This window comes from Crocuta crocuta, unplaced genomic scaffold, assembly GCF_008692635.1.
Source record: "Crocuta crocuta isolate KB4526 unplaced genomic scaffold, BGI_CrCroc_1.0 scaffold113, whole genome shotgun sequence".
Taxonomy (NCBI): Eukaryota; Metazoa; Chordata; class Mammalia; order Carnivora; family Hyaenidae; genus Crocuta; species Crocuta crocuta.
In genome coordinates, this window is record NW_027530368.1 from 12839043 (window position 1) to 12859338 (window position 20296).

Genomic DNA, 20296 nt, shown 5'->3' on the forward strand with positions numbered 1-20296 from the left:
GGGGGACTGGTCAACAGGGAAGAAAGTTAATGGATAGGTCAGGCAGAGTGAGAACTGATAACAAGACACTAGATTTGACCAGGAGAGTGCAAGATTTGACAAGGGCCTCTGGCCCTTTCCCCAGAATATTGTAAGAAAACAGTAGGAGGTAAAAGATTAATAAGCCAAAAAAAATGACTGGGAGCTGAGGAAGTGGAGGCTGAAAGCATTTCCCAAGTCCCGATGTGAAGGAAAGAGCATGACGTTGGTAGGAAAGATTCTTGTTTGCTTTCTTTTTAGACTAGAGAAGACATTTACCACATTTATACAAAGAAAACCGGCACTAAATGGTGATGTGAGGACATAAAAACAAGATGGGGGAGAGAGAGTGGTCTAGGGTACAAGTAGAGTTATTTAGAAAGGCAGAAGGGCACTTTTTCCTTGGAAACTAAGTGTGAGAGCATAAATACATTTAGAGATAGAGAAGCAGGCTCCCAAATTCAAAAATTACAAATTCTGCAATCAGTAAGTAGCACCCGAAAAATGAGAAATCCTTGGAAACACTCTAAACACAGATGTAGTAGTACCTTAATATGGCTTACACAGAAAAAACAAACAAACCTGCAAAACAAGTCAATGGCTTATTTAATGAAAAACATTCCACTTAGATATTCTAATAGTCTGTGTTTAAGCTTGCTAGTGCTAATATAAAATTATAGGAGTCTATATTTTTAAAAACCCTCACCACCTATGAACCACTATCTAGAGATATCCTGGGTTCATATTTTGAACAGAAAAGAAATTATGCCTTCCAAGTTTTTCCTTCTTACTAGTAAGTACTTCTAAAGTAAGTTATATGCTTATGGTTTTTTAAATTACATAACAAATGCCTTGACTTGAAATCAAATTTCTGAGAAATATTAATCATACTTGTGTTTAATTTTTTTCTTCTGCTTCCGAAACTGTCCTGACCTCCAGTCTTATCTTGCTCTCCTTCCCATTTCCCAGTATCATTCAACTCAGAATTTTAATTTACATGACATCCACACATTTCCCATTTTGATTGTTCCAATAAACTTATTGGTTTGCTTGGATGCTATGTAAGTGAAATGACACACCATTTCTAGCTCAGAACATGCTCCGTATTTATGGGAGGTTCTGGTTGTAAAATAGACTAAATCTTTGACAAGCTATTTACTTAGCATCATGACAATTCCATCACAACTATTGTTGCTGCCTAAATTCTACCATGGTTTTGCCACTGAGATTGCTTTGCTTTCAAACAATTTGGATTACCAGTATTAATCTGTGACCTGAAGGTACATGATTCTGACATAAACCCAATGTCACACTAAACAGAATTGTAAAAATCATAAGCATCTAATAATTAGAGCTGGTCTTTCAAAAAACAACGTTCTATTAGTAGTACTTTGAAATATTTACTGGGTGCTTACTAGAAAGCAGACACTGTTCTACAAACTGGGGATTCAATAAACAAATGCTGAGTAAAGTCAGATACTGATAAGTGCTATAGACCAATATAAGGGAGCGGGGGCATGGGGTGTTGATGTGTAGATAGTTGAGTAAGGCCTTGATCAGTAAGTTGAAAGAATCTCAACAGTTGAGGGAAGGATGTTAAGAAGTGAGTTATGCATGTATCTGAGAGAAAAACAGGCAAGGCAGGGAGGATACCAAATATAAAGAGTCTGAGGCACGAGTATACTTGGTGTTTTTTTTTAAGAGAGGCTCCAAGTGTCTGGAGCTAAATGAGGAAAAGAAAACGGTAAGAGATGAGGCAGGAGAGGGAGTGTGGGCCTGCTACTTTTAAGGACTTTGGTCTTTACGGTGTGTGGGAGTAGGGAGCCACTGGATTGTCTGAGCAGATGAATGCTCAGTCAAATGCTACCATTTGACTTGTTTTAAAAATAATTATTCTGGCTACTTTTGGGAGAACAGACAGTAGGGACACAAGGATGTAACAGCATTCTGGAAGGCTATAGCTTCTAGGCAAGAGATGATATGATAGTGGCTTAGAACAAGAAGTTGATAGTAGAGGTCATAGGTGGTGAGCTCTGGATATATTTGAAGGCAGGGCCTACCAGATTTGCTGGTGGACTGGATTTGGAGATAAAGAATGGAGGATAACTCCATCGTTTTGGACCTGACCAACTTTAGGAGCATGACACTGTCATTAGTAAGTTCGGGAAGACTGAAGGAGAAGCAAGTTTGGGAGGGAAGATCAAGAACTCAGTTTTGATTATGTTGAGTCTGAGCTTTAATTAGGTTCTGAGTAGAGATGTCAAATAAACAGTTTTACATACATATGTAAGCTCCAAGTCTGGAGGTCAGGGGATAGGTCTAAGGGTAAAATTTAGGAAGCGAGCATAAAATTGGATGAGATCATAATGAGTCAGGAAGCATTAAGAAGAGAGGTCTAAGGAAACTTCTTCACCTTAAAGACATGGATGTAAAGCTAAAATCACAAGCAATTCTAAAGGTAGAGATTTAAGTCCAAAATGTAGAGAACTTCCCCTACCTTGAAAGCTTACTTTAACTCTCTTCTGTCCAAGTTAAATTTTTAAAGATCTTTAATTTGCATTTAAATCTAAGAAACTCAGGGGCACCTGGGTGGCTTAGTCAGTTTATGCATCCCAATATGATTCCTAGCCAGGGTCATGGGATCGACCCCTGCATCGAACTCCGCAAGGAGTGTGGAGCCTGTTCAAGATTCTCTTTCCTTCTGCCCCTTTTCCCCAGTTCACACTCACTCTCTCTCTCTCTTTAAAAAAAAAAAAAAAAAAAAAAAATCTAAGAAACTCCAGAAAACCCCTTAGGGGTCACCTTGGCCCATGGGTCTCAAAAATAATAAGTAATTCATTTTCCCAATGACATAGTCATTACAGGTTTTACCTTAAATTTGCTTAAAAGCAAATATCAGTTAATTCATTTACCTAAGAATACATTAATACAATATAAAAGAAGTATAAAAAAGTATATTTGGAAAAACCAGAGCCTTGCTCTCACCTTCTCCTCATTCTGTCCTGGGGAAATGGGGTAGGACTCTAAAGAAAATTCCCACCGCACACAGTATCAGGTCACATGTTTCAAAAGAAGAAACAGTAAGGCCCTTTTAAATTTCTACTTCAGAATTTTCCTTTTATGGTACTTTCTAGCTTTATATTCAATATACCCAAAGTTGTGTGTGTGGGGGCGGGGGGGTGGTTAATGGGAAAATTGGTTTTATTCAATATTTAACACGGCACCAATTCATTATACACTTCTTATGGTCAAATAATGATTTAACCTATGCTGAAGTATGTGCTAGTTTAATAAACCTTCAGTGGATGTCAGATTCTAAAAGTCGTCCTAGCCTAGAAGTACAGTCTATGTAGATTTATCTACTCTTTGAAGCAGAGGTCTTCTGTAAATGCTGGATGACTTCTTTCCTCTTCCTGAAGTTAGGAAATGAGTTCATCCCTCTCTTCCAAGCTGTAGCTTCAGCACTGAAGATTCATCTTTCATTATGTCCTGACAAATTCTCTGCCAGCTAAACAAGGAGCTCCAGAGCCAAGACTGCCTGTTAGAGGAATGCCCTACATACCCAAAGTTTTATACTTCTCTCTGATAAAGAAGTTTTGAACTGTCATCTCTTAAATGAAAAACAAAACAAAACAAAACCCTATGTTATAGTCTCAGTCAGAGAAATATAAAATACCGTATCTATATAGGTAACATCAAAATGGTTACAAACATTTCAAAGGATTTAAATCTTGAGTAACCATTTAAATCACACAAGTTACCTTAAAAATATTCAAATGCAAATGAGTCGCTCAATTGCTCATTCTGCATAGTGCCAATACCCGAATACTGACTATGAACAAAGCCATGACTGTTCGGATTAGTACCGTTTGATGGCCCTGACTCATTTATCATACTGTTATCTGTACAATTGAAGTCAGATCCCTCAAACGCCTCAGACTGTGAAACAAAAGTAGCAGAACTGGAACTGGCGCCTGCTGACATACTGGATGAGGACATCTGATGGAGCTGTCTCAAGTCTCTCGGGTCTAACACTGAATTACATGAGGGGTTTTCAAGATTCATGCTCACAAGTCTTGGATTATCAGACTCCCTCATGCTGTCATTCATATTCACAGGGCAATTCGATAGCATGTTGGCATCAGAAATACCATATAAATCAGCGGATGACATGGATGATGTTTCCATTCTGCCTATGTCATTAGTATTGTTATAAATGCAAGCATTAGAGGCATTCAAATCACTCACAAGAGGTATTTCCAGATATGATGAGATACCTTGTGAATTAGAGGAAAGTGTCCCTGTTGAAAAACTACTCAGTGGATTTGTATTGACGGAGCGTGAGGTGGGGTGGGCCCCTGAAGACCAGCTTGAAGGCTGAGATCCCATTGCAGGTATGGTTGAAGTATGATGTGACAATGCACTCGAGATGGACACAGATGAAGAATAGTAGGAATCTGTTTGACTTGAAATGCCTGTGCTCCTGGGCATATCTGTTAAAACTGCACCATGAGAAAAGTTTGATTCTGTGGGAAGGAAAATATATTTTTACAAAACTGAAATAAAAGTATAAAAATATTATCTCTAAATTAAAATTGCATAAACACACTAATAAAAAACATTTTCAAGGAAACTAACAGCTTAGATAAAAATATTAAATTGCACTAAAATTATTATGAGTCTAAAGCTGCACTCTAACACTTACTATTTTACAAATACCTTTAATTTTGTAAGTTATTTTGGCATAGTTAACTTTACTCCAGCTAAATATGAAAATCTAGTTTCTAAGGCCCTAGAAGGTATTTTTGAAAAGCGAAAAATAAATCCCAGAATTTCAGGGGTCCTTGGCTGGCTCAGTCAGTAGAAGGTACGACTCTTGATCTAAGGGTTTTGAGTTCAAGCCCCAACACTGGGCATAGAGATTACTTTAAAAAAGAAAGCATTTAAAAAAAAATTAGAATTTCAGGCAATGGGAATCTAAATAGCCAAAACCATTTCATATTCACTATTTTTAGGAGAAAATGGAGGGATGGAGGAAATGTTCATGACAGATAACTAAAAAAATCCACATAATTTGCTAAGATATATCAAGCTAGAACTCTAAGGTACCACAAAATTCCCAGTCAAAAAGAAATTAAGGAGTCTGTATTTATTTATATAGTATGTGACTGCTGTACATACTAAACTAGGAAAAAGCACTGATTTAAGAATGTTAAGGGGAAGGAAAGCCTTCTAGTTAAATAACCTTGGCTGAATGATCTAAACCGGAGATACACCAAATATTTTAGCCTCTGTGGGCCATATAGCTTCTGTTGGAACTACTCAATTCTGCCACTATAGTGCAAAAAGAGCAGTCACAGATAATATGTCAACAAATGAGCATGGCTGTGTTCCAGTAAAACTTTATTTTTTAAGATAAGCGACTGGCCAGATCCAAACCACTTCTTCTATGATACACAAATAATTAAGTAAAATTACCACCATATGAACAAATGTAATTTCTCAAACAATGAATCCCAAAAACATAACCATAGATTCCAACAGGACCTTAAACTAAGATCAATCTATTTAATATTCAAAGCATGAAAAAATGTGTGGGAATGGAAAATAGCAAAGAAGCAGTTTTCATTCTTAAGAATGGAATTCCAATATACTGTGCAAAGCACTGGTCTTTTGACCGTAAGGAGTAGTCTACAGCGGATAAAATACCTTTTTTGATGAATCTTCCTTCTCCGGTTGGTCCCAGACCAGGTCTAGGTCTTTCAGGAAAATTAACTGTTGTGATAGAGTTTTTCCATTATTAAATGCAATTTTAAAAATAACATCAGTTAAAATTTGGAAAATGGAATAAAGTAAAAATCCCCAAATCTATTTAAATACAAATCAATCCAAAATACTCTTACCACAATCTTGCCACAGTTTCTGGAAAAGTAGAGTTGTTTTTTGTTTCTTTGCTTTATTGCCATAAGTATCTGGTTAAAAAGAAAGCAGGAAAGTATGTGAATCATCATAGGATTATGCTGTTTCTCCTTCAACAACTAAATAAGTTGCTGAAGAAAATGCTTTAAACAAGTATATATAATATGGATTTAGTAAGTGTTGCAGAATGTGTCCCAAGTCAGCAGTAAAAGGTATAATCATCTTGTTTTCTTATAACACTTATAAGTCAAGAATGTCAACTAACACAATAAGGGCAGATTAAGGAGCAAACCAAAATGGAGACCAGTCTCTGAGTGGCAAGTTTTCCATCTATAAAAAGAGCACGATAAGGACAAAAACAGAGCCTCAAATATAAAATAAATTTTGATGAACAGTTCAGATACTTTGAAACTATTCCAGATTCCTTTCTAAAGAAAGAGATGCAAAGAGCATAAAGATTAAAAAAAAAAAAAAAAAAAAAATCAGCTGAAAAATTTCAGGAAATAAAATGTAAACCATGAATAAACATAACTGTATTCAAATATATCTAATAAGAAAATGTTGTTAGGAGAACTTTAAGAAATATATATTGGGGTGACTAGGTGGCTCAGTTGGTTAAGCGTCTGTCTTCAGCTCAAGTCATGATCTCACAGTTCTTGAGTTTGAGCCCTACTTTGGGCTCTGTGCTGTCAGTGTGGAGCCGGCTTTGGATCTTCTGCGCCCCTCACTCTGCCCCTCCCCCACCTGCATCCACATGCTCACACTCTCTCACTTTAATTAAAAATAAGTAAACATTAAAAAAAAAAATCTATAAAACATTACCACCAAGAAGTCATACCTTTTTCATCTGGCAGATATCTGAAATCCATAGATTCACTAACTTCCTGGTCAGAAGGTCTCCGCAACTGCATTTTTACTGTTACTGGTTCTGTTATAGCTCTGCAATATGGTGGAGTCTTAAAAACAATGGCTACTTGACGGTGTACATCAGCTTGTGAAAAGATACCTTTTGCTTCCCAATCGTTCAACACAAACCGAACTTCTATGTCATCTAGTGAATACAAAAGCAAAGAAATAGCAATGGGAAAACAAAATCCACCTATTAATCTAAAATACAGATTGGGGGCACCTGGGTGGCTCAGTCAGTTGAGCTTAGGTCATGATCTCACAGTTTGCGAGTTCAAGCCTCACGCTAGGCTCTGTGCTGATAGCACAGGACCTGCTTGGGATTCTCTCTCTACCCCTCCCCTGCTCGCCCACATGCACTCTTTCTCTCTCTAAATAAATAAACATTAAATAAATAAATAAAATGGTCCCAGACTTACAATGGTTAAACTTAACAGTTTCTTGACTTCATGACGGTGTGAACGCAATATGCATTCATTAGAAGGTGTACTTCAGATTTTAATCTTTTCTTGGGCTAGCAATATGCAGTACAATACTCTGATGATGCTGGGCAGCGTCAGCAAGCCACATCAGCCACCTGATCAGGAGGGTAAACAACTGACACAACTGTTCTGTTCTTTAGTACAGTTGTCGATAAATTACAGGACATAGTCAATACTTTATCATAAATAGGCTTTGTATTAGATCATTTTGCCCATCTGCAAGCAAACGTAAGTGTTCTGGGCATGTTTAAGGTAGGCTAGCCTAAGCTATGATGTTTGGCAGGTGAGGTGCATTTTCAATTTAAGATTATTTTCAATTTATAGTGAGTTTATCATGGTGTAACCTCACTGTATATTCTAAATTCAGTGAAACAATGAAATAAATACCTTTCTGAACTTTGTCACACAGTAGAAATATTTCATCTCCTCCTCTGACACTTCCACAGTTCTTGTTTACACGACAAATCCTTAATTCTGCAGTATTTGGAGCACCTAAACATGAAGGATTTTTTTTTAATTAGTAATATTTTTTAGTCCTTTTTTAGGGTGAGAATTCTAGGAAAACAACTTACAGAGATAAAAGCATTAGTGTATAAATAAATTAAGGACACTAAAAACAACAATAACCCACATCTGTCCTTTTCCTTTTTAACCACATTGCCCAATCTGGTTTAGAGCCTTGTGACTTCATTTCTTGGCAACAACGGGTCCTCTAGTTAAATCTCCCCGTTTCTAAATTTGGATTCTTTCAATCTATCCTACACATTGTCACCAGATTAATCTCTTCAATCATGATTATAACCCTATAGCAATGCAATTTCGTGCTTCCTATTATTAGGAATACAATTTCAATAACTCTCCTTAGCAATTCAGAGTTCTCCATGATGAGGATAGTCTGATCCACCTTTATAGGCCTATGTCCCACTATGCCTCTACATGCAATACAGGCAGTCATATACCATGAGTGGATGCATATAAAAGCAAATACACACAAACTTTGAGGGCAATTTCATAATCTTCTAAAACTACAAATATTCATATCCTGTGATCTAGCATTTGCCAACATTTCTACTCCTGTAAAATTATGATGGAGACACATTTGCACTAAATATGCACATACAGGATATTTACTGAAGTACAATTTGTTAGAGAAAAAAGTGAAGAAGGAAGCAAACCAAATGTCTTGTAATAAGATAATGATTTAACAAAATTGTTATACAGCCATATAAAGAAATATGCAGTTACTAGAAAGAATAAGGTACATGAAGGGGAAAAAGGCTAAAGATATATTGCTAAGAGAAAAAAAACTTTTTTAAAGAATTGTGATGATTTTTTTAAAGTTGCTAAAACAATATTGTATGAAAATGATTTGTTTTCATATATGAAGAAATTGGTTAATATGTACCTGAGGATAGTGATTATCTTTGAAGAAGGAGACCGGAGAAGATTACTCTTGTTATTTTAGTAATGCTTGAACTTTTCTTATAATGATCATACTTTTTCTAACTGCCAAAATACTGTAAAAAATTTAAACTAAAAAAAGCTAAAACACCACAAGCTAATGCTACAAATATAAGAAAATAAAGTACTTACGGTTGTCATATATTGGGTTAGAGACAACAGGAGGTAGAGCAGTTGTCAAATTACCATGTTCATCAGGGAGGAAAACTTGAAAACATAACCTCACCACATTGAGGTCACAATCTTCAATATCAAGCAGCTGTTGTTCAGGAACTGAACATAAATAGTACATTTTTTTAAGAATGTAAAATAGTCATATAGAACTAAAATCCTGCTAAGTCCTCCTCCCTGTCCAACATATCCAATAACCCTAAGCAGTATCCAATCTGTGCTAACAAAATAGAATGGCACACAATCCAAGAATGCCTTTTATCATTACCATCATGTAGTCAGTCACTAACAGTATTCATTAAGTTATAGCCAAAGTCAGGAAGTAACTATCCTAAGTTATCTGAAATTTAGAGTAGAACCCCAAATTGACATTAATAATTGAGAAATTTTTACAAAATGGTTGAAGGTTACACACAACAGAGAATAGGAAGAATGTAAAAGAGAATATAAATCTGTGTAAGAATTACTATCATCCTGTTTTACAGAAAAAGAATTTCATTTTTTAACATTTATTCATTTTTGAGAGACAGACAGTGCAGGGGGAGGAGGGGCAGAGAGAGAGGAAGACATAGAATCCGAAACAAGTTCCACTTTGCTGAGCTGTCAGCACAGAGCCTGATGCCGGGCTCGAATTCACGAACCGCAAGATCATGACCTGAGCCAAAGTCAGACAATTAACTGACTGAGCCACCCAGGTGCCCCAAGAAGTGATGTTAAAGAGATGAAATTACTTCTCCAAAGTTTCACAGATAGGCAGTGGTAGAGAAGGAATTCAAACTAAGAAGTTGTTGAATCCTAAACGTATGCTCTTAAAAACTGAACTCAATTAGAACACTTTACATGTTTTGCACAGAAGTGACATACATAAAAATAACTACTAAAAATCTGGAACAATATGTTAGGGATTAAACATGCAGAAGAAAATAGATGATATAAGGTAACTAACTAGTTTCCATAAGGAATTTTATGTACAAATTAGGTTTGCTTTAAAAGAAACAAAAACACAGCAGGAAAATTTTGCAGTTCTGAAAAAAATACAAAAACCTATTCTTTATGACAGAATATATGTAGCAATAGTTTGGTAACTTGATATTTGAAGAGAAATCCCATTCAACAAGAAAATATTGACTGCATTTTCAAATAACATAAGCTGTAGCAAAAAATAACAGCCATAGTTTTTTTTTTTTTAATGTTTTATTTATTTCTAGGAGAGAGAGAGAGAGAGACAGCGTGAGCAGGGGAGGGTCAGAGAGAGAGGGAGTCACAGACTGAAACAGGCTCCAGGCTCTGAGCTGGCAGTCAGCACAGAGCCCGACGTGGGGCCCAAACCCACAAACCGCGAGATCATGACCTAAGCGAAAGTCGGATGCTTAACAGACTAAGCCACCCAGGCGCCCTCATAACAGCCATAGTTTTTAAAAGGATGAAATACATAGTGAATTTTTTTATGAAATTTTATTTTTCAGAAAGTATGAAAATTTGAAATACTAAATTTCAAAACACAGTTAAATACCAAATTCTTTGGTCCTTACAGGAAATAACTAATAAAATGACCATGCAATTTTGACTGTTTTTATTTAAACTATGCTCACAATCTTAGTAGCTATCAGAACACTTAAAATATTCCATTAGTGCTCATTGCTATCAGCGTGGAGCCTGCTTGGGATCCTCTGTCCCCCTCTCACTCTGCCCCTCCCCTACTCATTCTTTCTCTATCAAAATTAACATTAAAAATTTTTAAATATTCCCATTAGTATTCTTTTTTTTAAAGCTAGCTTTATTAATTCATTTATTTATTTAGAGAGACTGTGAGCAGGAGAGGGGATGAGAGAGAGGAAAAGAGATGAAAGAATCCCAAACAGGCTTCATGCTGCCAGCGCAGAACCCCATGCAGGGCTCAAACTCAGCAACTCTGAGTTCATGACCTAAACAGAAATCAAGAGTTGGACACAACCGACTGAGCCACCTACGCACCCTCTCATTTGTATTCTTAAGCCATGCATTTGAAGGAGTCTACAAGAACATATCTATCTGTATAACTAAAAAGTCAAAATATTATTACATAACACCTGTGATGCAGGTGTTCATATCATAACATAATATGGTATAACAGGAGTGGCTGAAAGGAGTTTATTACAAATAACAAAAGACACTCCCTTTCACTTTTTTTGCTGTTTTCCCTTAAGAAAGGTTTTAGGAGCTCTATGCCAGGAATGGAGGTGAAGACCAAATATATATTTATTATAAATCACAATATCACAGAAACCTAGAGAGGTAAGTTCAGAATGAGAGGCCTCTTTTTTTTTTCCCCAGCCTGCCAATTTTCTAAAGAGGTGGCTAAAAAAATAAGAAATTACAATAAATTATTAGTAACCTGTAGGGGAAAAATAAAGGAGTTCAGGGTATACTGAGGATGGAGGATCTGAAAAATGCCCAATACTTTGGTTGGGGCCCTGCAGGAGATATATTTGAGGAGTTAAGAATGAACTGGAAGGGGGTACATGGGTGGCTCAGTCAGTTAAGCGTCCGACTTTGGCTCAGGTCATGATCTCATGGTTCGTGGATTGGAGCCCTGCATCAGGCTCTGTGCTGACAGCTAGCTCAGAGCCCAAAGCGTGTCTTCAGATTCTGTGTCTCCCTCTCTCTCTGACCTTCCCCTGCTCATGCTCTCTCTCTCTCAAAAATAAATAAAAACATTTTTTTTAAAAAAAAGAATGAACTGGAAAGATATCGGATCCAGAGACAAAGTCCACCTTCAAATAACCTGTATCATTCACGGATTTGAGGTGATCTGAGATTGCCAGGGACTAGCCACCTACCATAAGAAAATCTTCTGAAGGCTAATAACAACATCCTAGACATAAAACCTTTAGAATTTTTCATATACAATGACTGGTATTCTATTTTAAATAATCAGGCATATGAGAAGACAAAATAAAATGATTAAAAAGAAGAAAAGAAAAACAACAGTCTATAGAAACAGACCACAAAAGATTCAAATAGTGAAGTCTTCAGACACGTGATTTAAAATAACTATATTTAAGGATGCCTGGGTGGTTTAGTCAGTTAAGCATCCGACTCTTAACTTCAGCTCAGGTCATGATCCCACAGTTTGTGAGTTCGAGTCCTGTGTTGGGCTCTGTGCTGACAGCATGGGGCCTGCTTGAGATTCTCTCTCTCCCTCTCCCTCTCTGCCCCTCCCCTGCTCATGGTCTCTATCTCAAAATAAATAAATAAATAAAATTATTAAATAAAAAATATTTAAAATAACTATATGTAATGTATTCAAGGAGTTACAAGACAAAATTGAACTTAGTACAGAACTTGAAACAATTAGGAAAGAAACCAAATTCTAGAACTGAAAAATACAATAAACTGAAATTAAAAATACAATCACATGTATCAACAGTTTTATGAAACTTTGTTTTTGTGTCTTCTCTTTCTATATGCCAAGGACTAAAATGTTTACCAAGAGTTTTTAAAAATGTTGATTTACACTAAAATTTGTAATCCATTTTCAGCTGACTTTTGTATATAGCAAGAGATAGAAAAATCCAACTTAAGTCTCATATTTTCTTAAGTCTGTTTCTGGGGTCACAATTCTACTCCAGTGGTCAGTCTGTCTATTGCCACCCCAATACTACATTGTCTTAATTAATACTTCTCTTTTTAATAAATTCTAATATTTGATAAAGCCAGTTTCTCATCACTATTTCTCTTCTATAAAGTATCCTCCTTTTCCTGTTCAGAATAATTTTATCATATTTAATGAAAAAAATTTGAAGAGTTTGGAACTGCATTAAATCTGTGTATCAATTTGCAGAAAAATGCCATCTTTATAATATTGATATTAGTGAACATGACCTATCTCTCCTTCACTGTAGGTGTTCTCTATCCTCTCATAATGAAATTTTATAACTTTCCCTTAAATCTTCACTGTCATTTCTTAGATTTGTTGCCACATACTTTATATTTTCTGACATAATTTCCTTTAATTATTTACTGATGATATATAGAATGCTACTGACATCTGTATATTGATTTTATACTATTCACCTTTAAGTTAGTATTTTAATAACCTACTTGTATGTCCTTTTAAGTTTTCACCATAAAGAATAGCTTCTGATAATTACAGTTTTATTTCTGCATTTTCAATCAGGTGTCATTGCCCTAGCTATATTCTTCACTACAGTGTTGAACAGAAGTAGCCAAGAATACACATTCTTTTCTCATTCCTAACTTCAAAGCCAATGCTTCTGATGTCTTCTTCATTTAGGATAATGCTTGCTATAGGTTTTTAAATATATACGTATCATTCTATAATACAAAACGCAGTATTTTATTCTGCAATATGAAGAATGCTTCTCAGCTTTTAAAAATATGCAAAATTTAAAGCAGGAGAACAATCAAATTCTCTTAAATTTCTCTTAAACTATTTTAAAATTTCCCTTTACACTTGACCAAAAGGCAACAAGGTAACAAATGTTCTTAATCTGTCTTTAGAAATAAGTATTACTCCTTAGTCCTAAAAGCAGTATGTACAAGAATTTTATCAGAAAGATATTACCATGATGTATTTATCTTGGAAGTAAGGATTCAAAATTTTAAAGTCAGCTAGTGTATCTATTAGTTCTAGAGATGTGACATTTCCAAAATTCCAATACAGTTAAATATTACTGAAATACAAGTAAACATCAGGACAAAAATACATAGTATATAGACTAATAATTTTAAAACCTCATTTCATTTAAAAGTCATTTCATTTAAAAGTCTCATTTTCAGAAAAAAAATGAAGTTTAGTTATAATTCATTTAGTGTGCTATTTAAAATGTATAGAGGGGCGCCTGGGTGGCTCAGTTGGTTAAGTGTATGGCTCTTTTTTTTTTAATTTTTTTTTAATGTTTATTTATTTTTGAGAGAGAGAGAGAGCACGCACGCATATGAGCAGGTGAGAGGCAGAGAGAGAAGGAGACAGAGACTCTGAAGCAGGCTCCAGGCTGTTAGCACAGAGACCAATGCAGGGCTGGAACTCACACACCACTAGATCATGACCTGAGCCAAAGCTGGACACTTAACCAACTAAGCCACCCAGGCGCTTGGAAGCATCTGACTCTTGATTTCAGCTCAGGTCATGATTGCATGGCCATGGGCCCGAGTTACCTAAATTAGTTTTTGGTGTTTTGGGTTTTTTTCAAGGGGATTAGATTTTGTTTTGCTTAGTATTAGAAATGTACATTTGAGGGGGCACCTGAGCGGCTCAGTCGGGTAAGTGTCCAACTCTTGATTTCCGCTCAGGTCCGTATCTCACAGTTTATGGGTTCGAGCCTTGCATCGGGCTCCGCACCCTCTCTCTGTCTGGCCCTCCCTTGCTTGTGCTCACTCTCACTCTCTCCCTCTCTAAAATAAATAAATAAACTTAAAAAAAGAGAAATGTACATTTTAGGTCTTATTTCAGTATTTTAGGGAAACAATAATATATAGTAACTATAATTTCTATTATGAAAACTACATCAGAAAAGAGAATGAAGCCTACTCTAACCATCCCTATTTAAATTCATAACCTTTTCCCCTTAACTACAGATTCCTGACTCTTTACACTGATTTTCCCCCTTTGAACTTTTCATTGCCGAATAAATTACATACTACATTTATTTAGTATATTTGTTAATTGTTGGTCTTTCTCCACAGAAATAGAAGCTCTTCAAAGGCAGGAATTTGTTTGCTTTGTTCACTAACTTATCCCAAGCACCTACAACAACCTATGACTATAAAGATTTAACGAGGTAGAAACCTATTGAAGGAATGAATGCATTAGTAGTTAAGATGCGTAACCTACTGTATATAAATAGGAAACTTTTACCTGAAGGCATTTAGTTGTGAAGATATTTGTTTTAACAGTAATATAAATATATGGTTTAGGTATCAAAATAAAATATAAGCAAGTTCCATCATAGATCCTATCTACAATGAGCATAAAATCCATCTAATAAGACAAATGCTAGAGAATTAAATAATCCACCAGATGTCACAAAGCTTTTCATGACCATCTGCTGAGTGACTGGTATATTAGGGGGTATTACCTTGGACTCATGAGCTTTTTGAAAAGGCTTTCAGGGCATTTCAGGTAAGGAAACAACTTGAGTATTTGGGGTAGACAAGTACAAACAAGGTGTGTTAACTCACTCATTTGTTCATTTTCTCTTTCAACAAATTTTAAATTAAGCCCTACCATGTTCCAGACACTAGGCTGTGTTAGAGATACATAGAAGACAGTCCTTCAGAGCCTCAGGAATCAGTGAAGGAGAAACATGCAAACACAATATACATATAGCAAATCATATTGGAAAGATGCACAACATTTCAGAAAACAATATTTTGCTCTGTGGCAAGGTCACAGAAAGCTTCAAAGACATAACTCTTAAACTTGAAGGCTGAACAGGAAGAATTCACCAGGTAAATCAGGGCATTCTGTGTAAGGGCATTGAGTATATAAAGGCAGAGTAGCAAGAAGGAATGTGGCTCTTCTAACATGGGAAAATAGTTCAGATGGCAAAAACAAAGCACATATGTGTGCACTCATTGTTAGAGGAAGGAGAGACAAGAAGGCAAGGTAGAGGATGCAAGCTAGAGGCAAAGTTGAAATGGAAAACAAGGATCAGATTATCAAAGGCTTTGAATGCTATCATTGAGAAGCTGAATCTAGCAAAAATATCAGACTTTTTCAAAGAGTGATTCATGGATGACTTGCATCAGAATCCTCTATGAACCTATTCCTTAAATTAACTTTCATATCCCTTAAATTTTATTTTTATACATCCAGGAAAAACACAAACCAATAATATAAGGACATCGTTTATTTTTTAAGTTCATTTATTTATTTTGAGAGAAAGAGAGAGATCATGAGCCCCAGAGGGGGAGAGAGAGAAGGAGAGAGGGAATTCCAAGTAGGCTCTGATATCAGAGCCCAACACAGGGTTCAATCTGAGCTGGAACCAAGAGTCGGACGCTTAACCAACTGAGCTACCCAGGCACCCCAACAATATTAAGGATGTCTTAAATATGACAGAGACATCTATTTTTGAAAATTTTATAGTCGTTCAATTCCCAAATTATGCTTATTTAAGTAGCTGCAGAAGACTACAATGGAGACTAACCGTAGTGTAGGATGCCAGCATTTAGCTTGGTATAGTCATTTATCTATCCAAATACACAGTGCTCACAACTGCCAGGCACTACACCAGATCACTCCATCCCTGACAAAACCCACTAACCAGTAAATATCTGGCCCTATACATACATAAATACGCTATGAGAATATTTTGTATAGCTTCTACTATTTCTGTATGTCTTCTTCCACACTGGAATTCATTTAAATTTCGCTGTTGAATATGCCCTTGGTTTAAATGCACTTCAGTACCATATAACCACAGTGCTTATTCAACATTCAGGAAAGGTAATGTATACCATCTGCTGAGGTGGCAAAAGGAAGGCCACATTCAAAAAGAATCAGAACACTTTTGCGGTTTTCTTATAGAAAACAGTGATACTCTCCACTGACACCAAAAAGCCGTATCTGACAAAGAATATTTTTTCCAGTATTATGAAAGATTTTAAATATTCTTCATTCCTCAGATGGAGGTATATGTCAACAAGTAGAAAAGTGAACAGGGAACTTAAGATAGCTCTTAAAGCATAGGTTCAAGATACAAACAATTCACTAACACAAACATGTCAATACCCAAATAACATAAATGATTATATCAAACATACTTACCATTGAAAGGGTTGATTCCTGCCTTTATTCTTGATATAATAGCTTCTTTTACTTCTTTTTTCTTTACACATCGAATACCCAAATTTTGAAAACTAGAAGGAAAACAAAACTTTCAAACTGCTTTACAATAAATACAAGGGCATATAAATGAGGTTTTACCAAAGAATACTGCAAAAATCAAGCTTATATCCTATACGTATGTCAAACACACCAACATAGATGAAGATTAACAGGAAATTGATACCACCAAGCTAAAATTGATCCCCCCCAACAAAAAAGTTGTAAAAAGATGCCCGTAGGCTGAAGCCCATGGGTTTTTGCAGAGCCCATAGAAGTGTTGCCTACCTTAAAAAAAAAAAAAAAATGCACACACGGTATGAACATTTAACAATCAAGTTAACTGCATAAAAATGTCTGGATTTCAGGCTTCTCTTGAACATTCTAAAGGTCTGGCAATAGTAGACTGGCACAGAAACACCTGGCTGGAGCTGAACGGCTGCAGTCTCATTTATGCAGGGCTTTCCAATTTACTACTGTGCCTGCTGGTCCTCTTGCCCTGATCCATTCCATAGACATTTGATTTCTGAGCCCTGACTTCACTGCTAGTAGCAGTGGAGTATGCTATATTATATGAAGTTATAATAATCATAAGAAAACACGGAAATGTTTTAAATTAGAAAGACATTTAATATGAACAATAATATTTAACAAAAGTTTCAAAATGTCATTTATGGAAAACTTCTCAATAGCTACAAATATTACTAATTTGCATAATGTAGCATAGATGATGGAGGGGGGAACTCCCCTACCACCACGAGTCATACTTGTTCCCACATGGAAAAACCATGACATCATTAAAGCTGGGTGGGTGTGAATAAGGAAGCAAAACTTGGTTATAATAACATTACTATTTGTTCAAACTTCATAACAGCACTTTGCAACAGGAGGCTACCTGCCTTGTTTGCTCTTCTCCAGGCTCGTGCTGTCTTATGTTCATGCTCTTTACCTTTACCATACTTGTGATTTTGTTAGCACCTAAGATATCTTTGACATGTCTTTCCTCTGCTTCCAATAATTAAAAAATAAATCTTGAATCCATAATCCTTTCTCAAAACCCTGAAACCATAATCCTCTTCCTCAAAAGTATTCTACTTCTTTGAAAGATTCATAGCTTGGTTCTCATTTTTTTTCTTTAACAAAAAATTTTAATGAATGAAATTTGAGATTCCTACCCTGTACCAAAAACTGGAAAGTAATGGGGACGTACATACAATCCTCCCCTCATGCAGCTTACAGTCTAGCGCAGGGGCTGACAAACTATTGCCCCCAGACCGTATCTAGCCTGCCACCTGTTTTTGCAAACACAGATTTTTTGGAACACAAGACAAGCCAATTTGTTTACATATTGTCTAGGCGTGCTTTCATGCTACAACAGAACTGAGCAGTTTCAGCAGAGACCATATGGCCTGCAAAGCCGAAACTATTTATTATCTGGCTCTTTACAGAGAAAGTCTAGTGAAGCAGATATAGCAGTATTAAATAATCACATGCAAAAGACAAATGCTGGGGCACCTGGGTGGCTTAGTCGTTTTACACGTTCAACTTTGACTCAGGTCATGACCTCACGGTTCATGAGTTTGAGCTGTGCATCAGGCTCTGTGCTGACAGCTCTGAGCCTGGAGCCTGCTTAAGATTCTGTGTCTCCCTCTCTCTCTGCCCCTCCCCTACTCACACTGTCTCTCTCTTTCTCTCTCTCAAAAATAAAAACATTAAAAATAATAACAATGATAAAAAAAAAAAAACCCCAAAAGGCTAATGCTAAACTGAAATCCTAACAAATTTTATAAAGGAGACATATACTATGTCATAGGAGTCTTTTATGGGAGAGACTTGTCAATTCTGGAAGGACAGACAGGTTTACTATACGAAGTAATACTTAATATAAACAAGTGAAGTAGGGGAAGAAAAGAGTAAAGTGACTCCAAGCAGAAGGAACAGAACAAGCAAAGGTCCCTACAGAAGAGCATTGTGAGCACAGCAAACTGAAGGAAGGCCTCTGTGACTGGAGTATAAAGTTCAAGGAAAGCACAGTATAATGGCAAGCCAGAAATAGAAGCAGAGCATGTGGACCTCAGAGACCAATAAGGAATGGTGTCCTTATTCTAAGAGCCATATAAAGCCATTAAAATGTTTTAAATGGGGGGCGCCTGGGTGGCTCAGTTGGTTAAGTGTCGACTTCAGCTCAGGTCATGATCTCGTGGTTCGTGGGTTCGAGCCCTGTGTCGGGCTCTCTGCTGACAGCCAGCTCAGAGCCTGGAGCCTGCTTCAGGTTCTGTGTCTCCCTCTCTCTCTGACCCTCCCCTGCTCATTCTGTCTCTATCTCTCTCTCAATAAATAAAATTTTAAAAAAATGTTTTAAATGGTTAAATGGTGGGGGTGGGGTGGGGAGCGCCTGGGTGACTCAGTTGGGTTAAGTGTCCAACTTCGGCTCAGGTCATGATCTCGTGGTTCGTGGGTTCGAGCCCTGTGTCGGGCTCTCTGCTGACAGCCAGCTCAGAGCCTGGAGCCTGTCTTCGGATTCTGTGTCTCCCTCTCTCTCTGACCCTCCCTTGCTCATGCTGTCTCTCTCTGACTCTCAAAAATAAATAAAAAACATAAAAAAACAAATTTAAAAACATGTTTTAAATGGGGATTTGACATTCAGATTTGTATTTGAAACGCCACTCTGAATAAATTAATTTTTACAAAAGATCACTTTGGCTAAAGTGGAGGACAGATTTGGGGGGCAGGGGGGCGGGAATACAAAAATATGCAAGAAGACCAGTCAGGAGGCTGTTCTGGCAGCCTACATTTAGACTGCAGGTAGTGTGGTGGTGATGGAGGTCACGGAGGAAAGTGCATAGATTCAAGAGCTATTTAAGAAGTGCTTGTTAATGAAATCAATGTGTGCATCTGTGGGAGGGGTGTCATGGATGATACCCAAACTTGGGACTTTTATAGCAACCACTGAGATAAGGCACACTGGAAGATGCACTGAGAAAAAAGAAGTATGATCATGGTAAAATCAGGGTTTGGGGAATACTCTATTTGAGGTGCTTTTAATATTTAAGAGAATACGTCAAAAAGACAATGCGACTAAATATCATTCTCCACTGAAAGGAACCAGGGCTCCTCAGGAAAAAAAACTGATTTCAGAGCTGAGGCAAGAAAAGTACAAGTCTTGAAACTTTGCTGTGTCAGAAAGTAAGGAAGTGCTCAAAGAAAGATGGGCACATATTAAAAGGACAAAGGAAGCAGGCTGAAGGGGCTTGCATTGGTCCAATATGGGTCAATGTCAACATCATAATAATGCCAGTAATGGACACTGAATATAAAAATCCAGGGGTCTACAGTGGTATCATTTTTTTTCCTTTTTTTAATGGGGAAGGGGAAAAGGGGAAAGTTTTTCTTTACAAAAGAATGCCAATTAATATCACGAATGGAAAACACTAATATCCCATGTCCCCTGAAGGGATATTTTGAGAACAACATAGCACCACGTCTGTAGATTTCTCATCCAAACTGT

At 36.6% G+C, this 20296-nt stretch overlaps 1 protein-coding gene across 1 annotated transcript in view; it reads right to left on the reverse strand.

Moving 5' to 3' along the window:
- Window positions 1-2767: 2767 nt before the first annotated feature.
- Window positions 2768-20296, reverse strand: part of REL (REL proto-oncogene, NF-kB subunit) — a 29570-nt gene continuing 12041 nt past the window's right edge. The window contains exons 4-10 of the mRNA XM_077766462.1: window positions 16732-16823; window positions 8919-9059; window positions 7713-7817; window positions 6776-6988; window positions 5922-5990; window positions 5728-5793; window positions 2768-4544 (exon numbers count right to left, since the gene is read on the reverse strand). Of these exons, the coding sequence (XP_077622588.1) occupies window positions 3781-4544; window positions 5728-5793; window positions 5922-5990; window positions 6776-6988; window positions 7713-7817; window positions 8919-9059; window positions 16732-16823 (1450 nt within the window). The 3' untranslated portion in view covers window positions 2768-3780. The remainder of the gene's footprint in view (window positions 4545-5727; window positions 5794-5921; window positions 5991-6775; window positions 6989-7712; window positions 7818-8918; window positions 9060-16731; window positions 16824-20296) is intronic.